Raw genomic sequence first — 14,315 nt, 5'->3', positions numbered from 1 at the left:
GTGAGGTCTAGTATAATGTGTGAATACGTTTGGAGGGTTTATTCCACGCCTTCTGGAACACAAACCACAAACAATTAATAACAAAATACATGGCAAGCACTTAATCACAAGCAGACAGCCACCACTGCTACTTACACACAAATGGAAGTCGAACAACCAGTGGTACAAATAACATACGTCGTAAACCCTCCGACGAGTGTTGAGGCAGGATCATAACTTAAGCAGGTCTGTGAGTCTCACACATCTGCTCAGCAATGGACATGCTGACACGGTGGACCTATAAATAGACAAGCACTTACCTTCCCCATCATGTCTAGAAATCAATGTTCAAGTTATTACCTCAATCAATATTTGTTCCACAAACATATCTTATCCCCCTCTAATGAATATCCACCAGTACATAAGTTATTATAAGATTATTAGAGTGTATGTACCTCACAGCATCGCCTCAACATTGCCTTCAGCAATGACACTTGGTTTCCTGACCTGTTTCTGTTTGTACGATGAGTTCAAACACACGTTTCGTGTACTATTTTTAGCTGGCTATTTCAAGATTAAATAAACACAACAGGTAATCATGGACCGCTAACGTCTCATTCGGTTGAATATCGCCATTGATATCTTGCTAATACAAACACACTGTGACATACATCAAGTGACAAAGATGGCTGCTTTTAACGCACATTGTACTGTATACAGTTGCTGCAAACTCACCCCCATTTGGCATGAACGCATCATAAAGAATTACCTGGATCGAAACCAAGCTGTCGTCTCTGTTTCAACCGATATGTGTAGGTATTGCAGAACTTCCTTTCTGACTTTTACGTCACTGGTATAGAACGTCAAGGCCACTCATAGGGCAATGGTGTTACACATAATAACTGTTTCTGGAGAATCCCAACGAAAATAGCCATGAGTTGGGAGTGATTATCATTCATGTACTCTTTACTCCCATCTAGAAACTATACTTTCTCTCGAGGAGAAACAACGGTTCTGGATATCTGCGTCATTCATACCTATCGGGTAAGTTGTGTTTTAGGCTATGGTCGTGGTGTATGTCATAGATTTGTCATTACGTTCACTGTTGGCAGCCTGGTTGGTAGTCGTATCGTCTAACACCTAGTCTCTGAGTTTATCATGATTTTAATAGCAAGAAATAAACTGAAAAAAAACACAGACACAGGGCAACGTATTGGTTAAATTACATTCTGTAGTGACTTGGCACAACATGCTTGAATGTACTAGGATTCCCTTTATGAAAACAACCCTTGCTACCCTCTGTCAAGGTTAAAGCCCATTCAACAATTTCGGGCGGTTTGCTGAAATCTGATATACCTATTCATATATTTAGGTTATAGCAGTATTTGGGTATCGATATTATACACAGTATAAATAATTATGTCGGCAATTCGTGGAAATGTCTCAGTAGAAGTGTGACAGGAGTCAAGTTTACAACTACCCACAGTCATGGTTCATGTTGCAAATATTATCTGATAATTATGTCAAATGTAATATAGCGCTAATGATAATAATTTCCAAAATAGCCTCGGCATGGCAAACTATTGCATCATAAACTTCTACGAATATTACTTTCTAGTACATTCTATTTCGTGGTTTGTCCTTTTCCGACCTGAAAAAGTCTTTGACCGAAGTAACTACAAGTATATTTCATTGTCAACAAACTACAATTAATAGAATTAATAGAACGTATAAGCTAAGTCGAACGTATATCAACAGCTTTCATATGGGGACCAAGGTACATTGTGAAGTTTTTATTGTTTTGCTGTCTCTTGCGTTGGACCCATGCTTGCCATAAAAGGCAATATGCTTGTCGTAACACGCGACAAACGGGATTGGGTGGTGAAGCTCGCTGACTTGGTTGACACATGTCATCGGTTCCCATTTGCGCAGATCGATGCTCATGTTGTTGATCACTTATATTATCTAATCCAGACTCGATTATATACAGGCCGCCGCCATATAGCCGGAATATTGCTGAGTGCGGCGTAAAACTTAACTCACTCACTCATGAGTTGGACCGTTGTATTCATAATGGGAGTATCCTGTGTTAAAGTCCACTTCGAACATTACTCAAGTTAAATCACACTGTGATGCTGACAAACCTAGAAATATAATGGGACATGTTGATCCTGTCTATCCTTTAAGAGAATGCGGCATTTACGCCCGCGAGTTTAGGTTAAGTGGTACTTATGTCATCCATGTTTACGGAAATTTCATGACTTGTCAGAGGAACGGTCACAGCCGTTATCGAGCGTAGCTAACTATTGTCCACAATAAAAGAACGACCGCTTCAAGTGATTAGATACTGAAATGTCAGTCGGGTACACAAAAGAGAGGCACTATATATACGAATTATAATGTATATGTGTTTTTTTTTCTAAATTACAGTATGAACCTTCAACAACAGCACTGAGGTGGATGTTTTCGAGCTGAATCGATCAAGTGACTAGCTAAAATGACCATCAGTTTTGATCAACGGCCTCATGGTCCGTGCACTGTCATGTCTGGGATAAAGTCGAATGGAACGTGTTCAGATTCTCAATTGCAACTGTTACAGCAGTTTCATAAAACAACAATAACTGACTTTGGAATTGTCCATAGCAGATCTTCTTTTATAAATACGATGAAGGGCACTGAATATGATATAAGTGATTCAAAACATCTAAAAATACCACCCAATCGGGAACGAGAGCAAAGTGGAACAGCAATCCACCAAGAAAGAACTGCTTGTCTTCAATATCAACCAAAGAAATTTACGTTGTTAAACAACCAGCGGTCAACCAAGAAATACATTAACAGCACTATCATATATTACAACACTCCGGATTCCAAATCAGGAAGTAAAATCAATGACGTAGAGACTACCAAATGCACGGTACTACTGTACTGTGGTGTTGGCGAATCATATACCACTGGCGATGAAAGTCCTGCTAAATGGGAATCTCCAGTATGTACTGGGAGCAGGACGGTGAAAGTACAGGAATGTTTACAACAAGGAAGATATCTGAAACAAGAAGACAGTGAATTTCACAACGGAATGTATTTTTCAAAACCAGAAATACTTAGTTTTAGTGATAATATGATATATTTTCACATATCTCTCTTTCTTACATTTCAAAACGGGACAGAATTTGAACATAATAATGACAGAGACGATGAGGATTATCAGTATGTGAATACTGGGAAAGACAAGACTAATATGACCATGGGGGCTGAAAGTGTATGTACATGTTGGAAGCGACACCCAAGAGGTACCATGTGCGAAAAGAAAATCAACTCAAACAAACCAACGTTGTCCAGTGACCTGGGGCATGGACAGACCCAGGGAATGACTGATTCGCACACCACTAACCCAAGGCTATCAATTCAAAAGGAACCAAGTTGTGAGTTAGACTTTGGGATCGTGTCTAGTGGACAGCTCCCTGTTACCCGACGGGCATCTGTTACAGAGGAACATAGGCCAGCCGCCCTTGTATGTGATATAAAAGTGACTTTACAAAGAGTCAATGAATTGTGTGCACTCTACGAAATGACTGGAATTCACCAAAAACATGAAGAATATGGGGGTGCAAAGACTATCTATTCTGATGGAAATACATACCTTTACCATCAAAGCAGCTCCTCTCCAACGAAAGGAACCGAAACAGTGGAGTCTAAATTGACTTCCAAAGACATGTTTCGTCATTTTGATATAGAAAGTTATATTCAGTCCTTACCAATACCAACTGTTGCACCTTTTGTTTCTTTACAAGGCTACTTTCTGAAGATTGCTAATCACGATCATGTTTCAAATGAGGAAAAAATGGTACATGAGGCTTTGAGACTTAGTTCCTTTTCGGATATTAATGTAAGCGCGTCTTGCATCCGTCTCGCATCAGCAGGGTTCTATGCTACAGGATGTGGTGATGAGACTAGATGCTTTAGCTGCGGTGTCAGACACACAGGCTGGCGAGAAGGGGACAACATCTCCTTCATCCACAAACACAAATCCCCAACCTGTCTTCATGCCCTAGGAACTGACCAAAGGAATATACCGATTCACCCTCCTACTGCGACACGACCATTTGTGTTAGATACTTCAGACGATGCTGCTGGTATGGCACCGGTCATGCACAAAGATCAAAACGTAATAACCAATTCCGATGACACACAAACGGCGTTGCAGGTAAATTCAGCAAATGGCGCCTGTTTCGAATCAAGAACCCGAAGTGTTTTGGGAGAGACACCATTTCAAACAGATCCTGAATCTGTCAATGAAGATGGCAATGATACAACGGATCTGGCTATGGCGAGTGGAGGAGCAGTAATCAGTTCATTCGTATCAGTGGAGCCTACTGTTCAATCTGATTCAGCAACAAGGTCACAAAATAACCTAGAAATGAATTCGCTACGATTTGAAAACGCAGCCTATCCAATCTACCTGGACACATCAAGGAGACTTGCATCCTTCCTACTGTGGCCCAGCGATCACTGTAAGAAACCTGCAGAACTTGTCGAAGCTGGTTTCTTCTATGCAGGTGAAACAAATTTAAAATATATCATTTTGTTAAATGGTCAGCTGAATTCAAATTAGTGCCAGTAAAAATTGAAAATAAAGTTAGAGAGTGAGTGACCAGATCAAGAGAATGAGCATCGATCTGCACAATTGGGAACCCATGACATGTGTCAACCAAGTCAGCGAGCCTGACCACCCAATCCCGTTAGTCGCCTCTTAAGTCAAGCGTGTGTTACTGAAGGTTATTTTATGACCGGAACCTTCACGGGTTCTAAAAATTATAGAGAAAAGAGATATAACTGATACTTCAAGGAATGACATGATATCATCAGATTATTAACCCTGCTGTTAGTTAGTTAGTTAGTTAGTTAGTTAGTTAGTTAGTTAGTTAGTTAGTTAGTTAGTTAGTTAGTTAGTTAGTTAGTTATAATACTTAAAACAAGGACTCCTCCCCTCAGGCTTCTCTGACTGTGTGCGATGTTTCGCGTGCGGTATTGGTCTGAAGACTTGGGAGAAGGACGACGATCCTTGGGTGGAACACGTACGTCGGAGGGCATCATGTGCCTATGTCAGAGTCACCAAAGGAGAGGCATTTATCACACACACTCTTGGAATGGAAGGACAGAGAGGGATGGTATGTCAGATTACACATCCTTCTTAACAGCAACTAATGTTTTGATATGCTCGACTCTTGGTGCTTCTTGAATTATTTCCTACATTTGCATCACTTTAGCTATTTCTCCAGCATTAAACTAGTGTTATCTATCTCATTCATTAACTCTTATTCTATATCTTCTTTCAGGAACATGAAATACCGGGAATTGTAGATCACGCTGGAAACATGGCTGGTAACGTAAAATGGTTCCATAATTACTATCTTAAAGTTTGAACGCAGCCCTGTGCTGTGAACTAGTGTAAAAGGATTTAACACACTGTATGAAATATAGACAACACAGAGAACACGTACATATAGTTGTATCGCAGTGACGTCACATGATATGATTTTACTGAACGTTATAATAATTGTGCTTAGCATCTCGTGGATTTCAAAATGGAAAAAAAGTATATTTCACAATATGGTAAATATAAACATAATACACATTGGTCATTCAATGGGTAGGTTTATTTACAATCACCAAGAATCAAAACAGTCAACAGTTTAGAAGACCTGATAGGTCGGTCATCTGTAACTGCCGTCATATAGCTGGGTTATTGATGAGTGGGGCGTCAACATTTATCTCGACATCTCCTTTTAACAGACTCGCTTTGGTTCATCGCCTCATCACATAATGCAATATGCTTTATGTACTAAATATTAATGCACATGTAATATAGGTAGTATTTTTATGCCAATTGTATCACTTCTTCAGGAGACGTTGGAGGTCTTCTGGAACGCGAGGCGTGTCAGCGGGCCCTTGAAATGGGATTTAACAGAAACTGTGTCAGCAAACATGCTCTGGACATACTCATGAACGAGAGTAAATATACTGATTTTTAGCTCTCTCTCTCTCTCTCTCTCTCTCTCTCTCTCTCTATATATATATATATATATATATATATATATATATATATATATATATATATATATATATATATATATATATATATATATATGGACAAGTATAAGTGTCAGTGTGTACAGATCGTGTCACTGGACATGTCTGGAAAATCCAACAATACCATTTATTCCTTCCAGATCATACCTTTACACTGGAGGTCCTGCTCGTGCACATATTGGCAGAAGGAAATCTGGAAATGCCTGGGTCTACTGAATTTAACTACAATGAGCCAACAGCAGATTCTGGATCGAGTGACACGATTACCTCAGTCTCAAGACCCACACTGCAGGGACATAATCAGTCAATGATCGGTGAAACTGTTGTGGGTAGACTTCTGACACAGTCTGATAGTGGGCATACACATACACATACAGATACACCTGCCACAGCTGCAGCCGTCGGATCGAAGATTCCGGTAATACCTGCCCTGGGAACAGAGCAGAAACATAAACAGAACAAAGAAGAAACTCAGACAGATCCTGAAACTGGAACAGCGATTGCAGAACAACCAAGAGGACATGCTGATGAACCTCTCACATACCCAAGGCAGAAACACAACAGACAAGCATATGAAAACACAGTGTCTGATGAGGATGAGGGGTACGGTGATTCGTCTGAAATGTCGGAAGAAATGATGTTCCAAAGTCTGCCTGTAATCTCATCTAGAAATAAATCCCCTCACAAGCCCAAAAAGCTGAAGAAGAGAAGTAAGTACGAAGGTGACATGGGTTACGATGTGCTTAAATGTCGAAGTAAAGGAAAGAGATGAATTTTCGGCTGCATGTGTTATCACTGTAAAAGATATCATGGGGCAAATCATGCATGACCTCATATATATGTGAGGAGAAGGAAAATGACGTGACGAGAAATAGGTTTAACCAATAGATTCCCCCCTGCTCCTCTTAAATATTCCTTCTTAAATAGAAAACAGTACTTATATAGCAGCATCTTGAATTTACAGAATGAATGTTTGCTCTGTGAGTACTTGTTTTAACCAGCTAGTATTAGACTGTCAGTTATTGTATATGAATGCGTTTCATAGCTGTATCTATAATAATGAATATTTCTTTATTGAATGTTTGTGTTTGTGTAAAATACCGAATTCATGTGTTGCCACGGGTCTCAAACTGATGGGTTACGTGTCTTTTGGCAGAAAGCACAAAGGAACAGCGAAAGGCTGCAGAGGAAGAGACACAGCAATTGAAAGAGTCCAGCGTATGCAAGATATGTCTGGAGGACCCGGCCAACATCGTCTTCCTCCCCTGTGGACATCTGGTAGCCTGTGCCATGTGTGCCCCAGCTCTTGAGCGTTGCCCGGTCTGCAGGAAACACAACAGGGGATCTGTCCGCGTCTATCTTGCGAATCACCTCAAGAACAATATTCCACAGTCTTAGACCCAGCAGTCTCAACACTACGGGGCTAGTATCGTAATCTACACACATGTTCTTGACGTATATTTTACTACAGTCATGTACAGAGATTACTGCATTAATGATATGTATAATCTTTTATAGACAACGCTTTATCATGGATATTCTTTAATTGTCCGACACAAAGAACTTCTGTTGATATGGTTTGTTTACAACACGGAGAACTTGTTATGAAATGAGATGTAATGAAAAGCTTAAGTGTGGCTTATTCAGGTTAGGACTGAACCATGAAATGTCTTATTTGTAAAACATATCATGATTAATAACCATGCACTAGTAACGAGATGAATGTACCTTTTAACACTCAAGGGTCTCTTAAAGGAAAACAGACTGCCTGTCTTAGTGTTAGGAATATGAAGAAAACTTTGTCATTGAATATTCGCATATGGCGTTATGATACTGACGTCTGGGTGAACTACGAATTCCAAATACAGCATAGTTCTAAAATGTGACTAGTATCCATGATATGCTATTGAATTAACGACGAGTGAGAGATTAACAGACTAAGGATATGCATAAATCATGCATTAATCAAGGGACAAGTGTTTGGATATAGAAAATGAATAAGGACAGTTTCGAGGTTGTACATAATGTCAATGCACCACTTTCCCACTAAGAAGAAACTAGATTGCCTAACAATTTCGAGTCATAGAAAGCAAAATTTGGGAATACCTCAGGTACACAAGTTCGTGGTATTAAAGATAAATGTAAAATTGCAATTGATGGTTATTCTCAAACTGACCACAGTATGTATAGTTATATGTACATATTTGTTTTTACAAAGGATGTGTTCGTAGTTCCTAGAGCTTATTCTGAAAACAAATGCACAAATTTTTGTTACATACAAACGATGTGTAAATAGTTTACGCTTGTTAGAATATTCTGAACAAATAGCATGCAGACATGTAGAATTTGATGTCATACGATAGATGTGTACGTAGTTGGTCATTGTAAATGAGATTGACAGCTATGGCTTTTATATATATGAACATCATTTTGGACAAGGGACTGAACTTATGTGCTCGATTTTGTGAGCAAACGTGAATGTAGATTATGTTTTTCATGACAAGAATATCACAATGACAATGCCTGGTGACGGAGTGAATTAGAAGCCTCATTTCCTGTTTTTCTCTCTGAACATATTCCTCAACTTTCTCTTGCTGCTTGGAATTATTACGGTGAGAGCCAATTATTATCTCAAATATGTTGAAGATGCACAAATCGATCTTAGTGTTGTCATTGTTGTGTGTGTGTGTGTGTGTGTGTGTGTGTGTGTGTGTGTGTGTGTGTGTGTGTGATTATTGGTAACTATTATATTAAGTATGTTATGTACATATAGAATAGTGTAGTCAGTATTTCAAAATGTACAGGTTTATTTTTATAACCAGATATGGATTTATTAGTATTTCAAATACAGAAAGTTCAGCTCTGATTTGTTTTAACGGGTCTCACTACTCGTGTATGGTCAGATATGGTGATATTGACGATGTTTTTTCAGCCACCTGTTGATGTTAAATTTACAGCTCATCTTTGCAATACATTAGGATTGGTTTTCTGGAGACATAGATCATCGGTCCACTGATATCCGCTGTGTTAACGCTTTGAAATCCACTAAAAACAGATCCACAAAATGATTAATGTTTCAAATATGATTGTCATTTATTGTTAGGGTGTGTTTTAATCAGGTATAATGTTACCGAAGTATTCTCTTGTCAGTTCTTGTCATCATATTTTATATATTTCTGGTGGGAACACTCTATATGATACTTGTTGAAGTGGTTGTGTTGTGTACACGTGGAGGTGTGTCAGTGTCTTGTTCCTGTCCAGATACTTCCTCAGCACTATGGTTGTGGTTGATACGGTTTCTTCTCTACCCGACTAATCTCTATTCATATACATTAGTAAAACAACACATCATGGTCTGTTGACAGATGAAACAATGATACACGAGCGTCACCCTATGATCTGAAAGTGGACTCTTCTTTTTGAAGGTACACAGAGGTGTAATATGACTCTTTTTCTTGATATTAAAGATATCTAAAGCCTTTAAAGTCTTATTTCTACCACATTGTACACTGAAAATCAACATGCATTAAACACAAGTCAATAATATCAGATATATAATTCAACTTGATGAGGTTGCCAGCCGTGTCGTTGAACTGAAGGGGTGATTTTCCTCCAGTGGCAACTTGCTCACGCAGTCTCTGTAGACGGTTATCGGTAACAATTTTATTACAAAGGAACCACCAAATGGTGGCACATGCGTTACACATAGTTATGTAGGAAGACCTGATCATCAAGTGACCAACAACATGAGCATCGATCTGCGCAAATGGGAACAGATTACATGTGTCAACCAAGTCAACGAGCTTGGCCACCCGATCCCGTTAGTCGCCTCTTACGACAAGCAGTTTGGAAAGTGCTCAACAGCATGAGCATCGATCTATACAACTGGGATAAGGAGATACGTGTCTGCCAGCTCAGCAAACCTTACCAATCCGTTAGTTTTTTCTTTCGACAAGGAAAGGTTGCTGAAGATTAATTCTAGCCCTGATTTTCACTGGTCTATGTGGTATTACAAACATGTCAGAGGAGCAGAATGACCAACAGAGGGTAACCGTCCGGTGGTTGGTCTCCAACGGGCACGAATATTCCGATGAACAACCTTGGGACACAAACAGGGGAATATTACTTACAATCTTGTGTGTCGGAAACACCGTAATGACGGTTAATGATCTCTTCAAAGTTTGCAAGAATATTATACATCCTTCACGGAGGAAAGCATGTCATTATACTGTGTATATTCTTAATATTTTTGCTATGTCTCATTAAGTGTGACAGACAATTTACATACAATAATGTCAATGTAGAAAATGTTGTCCTTGTTAGTAAAAGTTATGATAGTGAATAGAAAGTCTCAGGTTCTAACAATATTCACTTCAGGAAGATGCACATGTCATTGTTAATGCACATAATTTAAAGATGAAATATGTTTGTTACTCACGGCATGAAATACTTTTAAAACACAGGTATTGCCTGAGGTGACGAACGAACACTCGATATACCAGCCACGCTATCCATATACATGTACGCTTGCTCTCAATCTGTGGCTCGGTTTATGCGTGATGCAGGTCAATGTGTCCTGGTCGACGGCCTACAGTCGACTCGGTGTATATTTAGAAAATCGGGAATTCCAGTGATATCTATGAGTAGAACTGACGTGTAAAGCTTGTTCAGTCTGCAAGGTACTGTAAATGATGTGCTGGTTTGACTATCACACGAACTGAGGAGTGACTTCCTCTTATGGACCTTCTCCGCATCTTCCTGTGTTTGAAACAGCCTATATGTAAGTTTTTATGCTTTAATATCAATATCCATAACCATCGTGTTGGTACATACATACATTCCTGATCTGTGTAAACACTGTACAGAAAGTATTTTAGTGTTTGTTGTTCTGTAGGCAACTTAATATCTCTGTGTTGTGACTCAGGGTTAATGCAACAGCCTGGCATATTTCATATGACTGTTATCGTGAGTCACTCTATAGCACAGAGGTCAAAACTTCAAATTTGTTTAGTTAGGGTGGTAGCTCTTCACGCAGAAGACCCAGGTTCGAATCCCCACATGATTACAGTGTGTGAAGCCAATTTCTGGTGTGCCACGCCCTGATATTGTTGTATTATTGATAAAAGCGGCGTAAAATTAAATTTTCTCATCACTCAAATACACTGTTATCTCTCGTAAATTGTCATATACAACCATATCATCAGTAGATCTCTGTAAGTTCTGCTGTATATAGTACACGTGTAAGTATTTCTCAGTTTACGCCTTATTCACATTTTATTAGTTTAACATCCACTGGATGTATATTCATCTGTTAAAGTCATGAATGAGTTAAATTATCCGTCGTACTCAGCTATATGACGGTGGTCTGTTATTAATTGAGCCTGGACCAGACAAACCATGGATCAACAGCATGAACAGCGATCTACGCAAGCCTGACCGCCCGTTCCTGTTAGTCGCTTCTGAGGGAAAATATTATGGGTTACTGAAAATCAGTTCTAACCCGGATCTCCACAGGTCTGTTTCTATGTAAGATGAAAGATATTTAAGAAATGATTCACCTCTGCTTGAATGCATGCTAATCATACGGCCTACACATGTACAACTTCCTGTTTCCACAGACGATTATTGTGCGAAAAGACCAATGGGATTTTAACCGACTACAGGCTGATCAGGTCTAATCTACCAGTTTCAATGGCGGCGCAACCAAACAAAGAAGATATCTGTATTGTGGACGCAGGGAATGAAGATAGTTACACCACGTTCCTTTTGAAAACGGTATCTCATCTCATGATACGGTCTGATAACTACTCAAGGGAATTGTCAAGCCTAAACATATTTGTGTTAAGTGAAACAGATTGGCCGGACAGAGTGAATGAATTATGGGTTTCAAATGCATGTGAATATTTATCACAAATACCACTTGGTGGTGTGTGCCAACGCAAATTCAGTCATGTGGTCGTTGCACAACAATTACTTAACCTCCACATATCCCGTACTGGTATTCTAAGTAAGCTGCTGACTGACATGAACACGTCCTCACCATCTGTAAATGTGCCTGAAACAGTAAAATGTATTCACATTACAAGTGACCGTGAGGGTCTTGAACAGTTTGACCAGGCTGGTAAATCAAACTGTGTTATCAGTTTGAACAGTCCAGTGTCACAATGTAACGCTGAATTAAATGAAGTGAAGTGTGTCAACGTGACTCATATTTCCGTATATATGCATAAACTATGTATGTTGCGTGACTTGTGGAAGGACGTATTGCAAATGATCAGTTTGTCTGACATCACTCTTGTCCTTTGCTTGACACACACATACGGCAACATTAATAGAACTGACGGTACCATTACCAATTATGACCATCAAAAAGATAGAGCAATTCAGAAACCATGTGTTGACAGCAATACTATCCAGCTGCTATGGTCAGATACTCCCATTGCGTTTAGGTGTGTTGGCAATATGGACTGGACGTTCATGGTACGCCATGTATTCAGGTATTCGTGGCCCTTGACAGAACTGACTCTAAAACTATCTGCCACTGTAAACCTTGTAGAAGGCCATTGTGTTACCGGTGTTCTCAAGAGGATACTGGAGTATACTCAGAGCTCACAAATACTGATCAAACATGAATATGGACTGAAGGTACATGTTCCTGGAATTTCAAATGATTCTTCTGAAGGTCTACCTCGTGGGTCGTTGATACAGATACTTTTGCCCTTTACTGAAATATCATATATGACTGAACGTCTTGTAGGTAATATTTTGCGAAAAATGATGACAACTGACAGCATAGCATTCAATGGTGACAAAGGCGAAGGCGAAGGTGAAGGTGAAATTGTGCAACATGATCATTTGTCTACAGCAGATGTAAGTGAACAAAAAACAGCTGTACACACTATGGATCAACTACATGCCTTGTATATATATGATGATATCAGCCAATACCTGCCTGAAACTCATCAAGATGATATTCACTCGACGTTTGACAAAAGGGAGGCGTATAATCTTTTGACAAAAAGCCTTGAATATACCTTTCCCACATTTCAAAAGAACGCAGTTGAAGAGTTGAAATGCGTCGATAAAGATTCACTGTACGATGATGAATTCACAAGATATGTGAATTCCTGGAAAGAAGTAACAGTTGCACCATTCTATTCTTTGCGACACTACTTCAGGAAGGTAGAAACCGGAGAACACGATGAAAAGATGAGGTATGAAGCATTGCGACTGGGGTCATTCTGTGGTATAAACATAAATGTATTTTGCATCCGTCTGGCTGAAGCCGGTTTCTATGCTACAGGAGACAGGGATGAGACCAGATGCTTCAGCTGCGGTGTCAAGCACAGGGGCTGGCAAAGGAAGGATAATCCGTTCTTAATCCACAGACAGCTATCTCCTTCGTGTCCCCTTATCACCGGAGATGACATGAGGAATGTACCCATCAACCCAAACGCTGAGCCATCTCCGTTTTCAGTCTTATCGGCGGAAGTTAATCCTAGTGCTGCAGGTGATGCAGGATTTGCATCTGGCACCAACGATGTCCTTAGTAACCAGCCGCAGATATCAGTAACATACCCATCCATATCACCAATCAGCTATGTAAGCTGTGACGGTGGGGATAAGGGTGCATCGGCATCACCGGAACTCCAACATCCTTCTGACAGAGCAGCTGCAGATGCAGGACAGGATCCCACGAACTGCATCCAGACATTCGAAGATGCCGTGTATCCAAACTACAGCGACATCAAGGTCCGGATGGCATCGTTCAAGATGTGGCCACAACATCACTGTAAAAGACCAGAAGAACTTGTACCAGTTGGTTTCTTTTACGCAGGCAAGTAAACCTTAATTCGGAATCATAAATGGTGAAATGTGCAGCGCAAGAACAATGTGGTTATATTGCTCAGTATGGCAAGAAAGCAAAATATTAATTCAAATATTTGTCGTATTCTGTCAAATTATGCAGGATGCTAGCGAAGTAGATGAGAATAGTACTAGTTGGCTTGCAGACTAATGATACTGGTTAGGTTACAACAGTGTTGACTGTGTAGCATTAAACATTAATAACGGATGACACCTTTGAACATGTTATTCCAGCATTAAAGACTATTAACGTATACTTTTGAGAAGCTTACTGCAGTAAGCAAAAGTAACTTATGATAACTTTGAATAGGTTATTTCAACATTATAATGAACAACGAATGATACTTTGAATAGTTTTTTCCAGCATTAAACATTAA

The 14,315-nt window shown here is 39.6% G+C and overlaps 1 protein-coding gene across 1 annotated transcript in view; it reads left to right on the top strand.

The window, feature by feature from the left end:
* Positions 1–14,315, top strand: part of LOC137286677 (uncharacterized) — a 37,903-nt gene that overhangs the window by 18,244 nt on the left and 5,344 nt on the right. The window contains exons 2-8 of the mRNA XM_067818653.1: positions 2,410–4,538; positions 4,975–5,150; positions 5,319–5,364; positions 5,887–5,994; positions 6,213–6,782; positions 7,229–7,463; positions 11,691–13,909. Coding sequence (XP_067674754.1) covers positions 2,477–4,538; positions 4,975–5,150; positions 5,319–5,364; positions 5,887–5,994; positions 6,213–6,782; positions 7,229–7,463; positions 11,691–13,909 — 5,416 coding nt within the window. The 5' untranslated portion in view covers positions 2,410–2,476. The remainder of the gene's footprint in view (positions 1–2,409; positions 4,539–4,974; positions 5,151–5,318; positions 5,365–5,886; positions 5,995–6,212; positions 6,783–7,228; positions 7,464–11,690; positions 13,910–14,315) is intronic.

The sequence above is a fragment of the Haliotis asinina genome, chromosome 6 (assembly GCF_037392515.1).
Source record: "Haliotis asinina isolate JCU_RB_2024 chromosome 6, JCU_Hal_asi_v2, whole genome shotgun sequence".
Taxonomy (NCBI): Eukaryota; Metazoa; Mollusca; class Gastropoda; order Lepetellida; family Haliotidae; genus Haliotis; species Haliotis asinina.
This window is presented reverse-complemented; position numbering and strand designations above follow the sequence as displayed.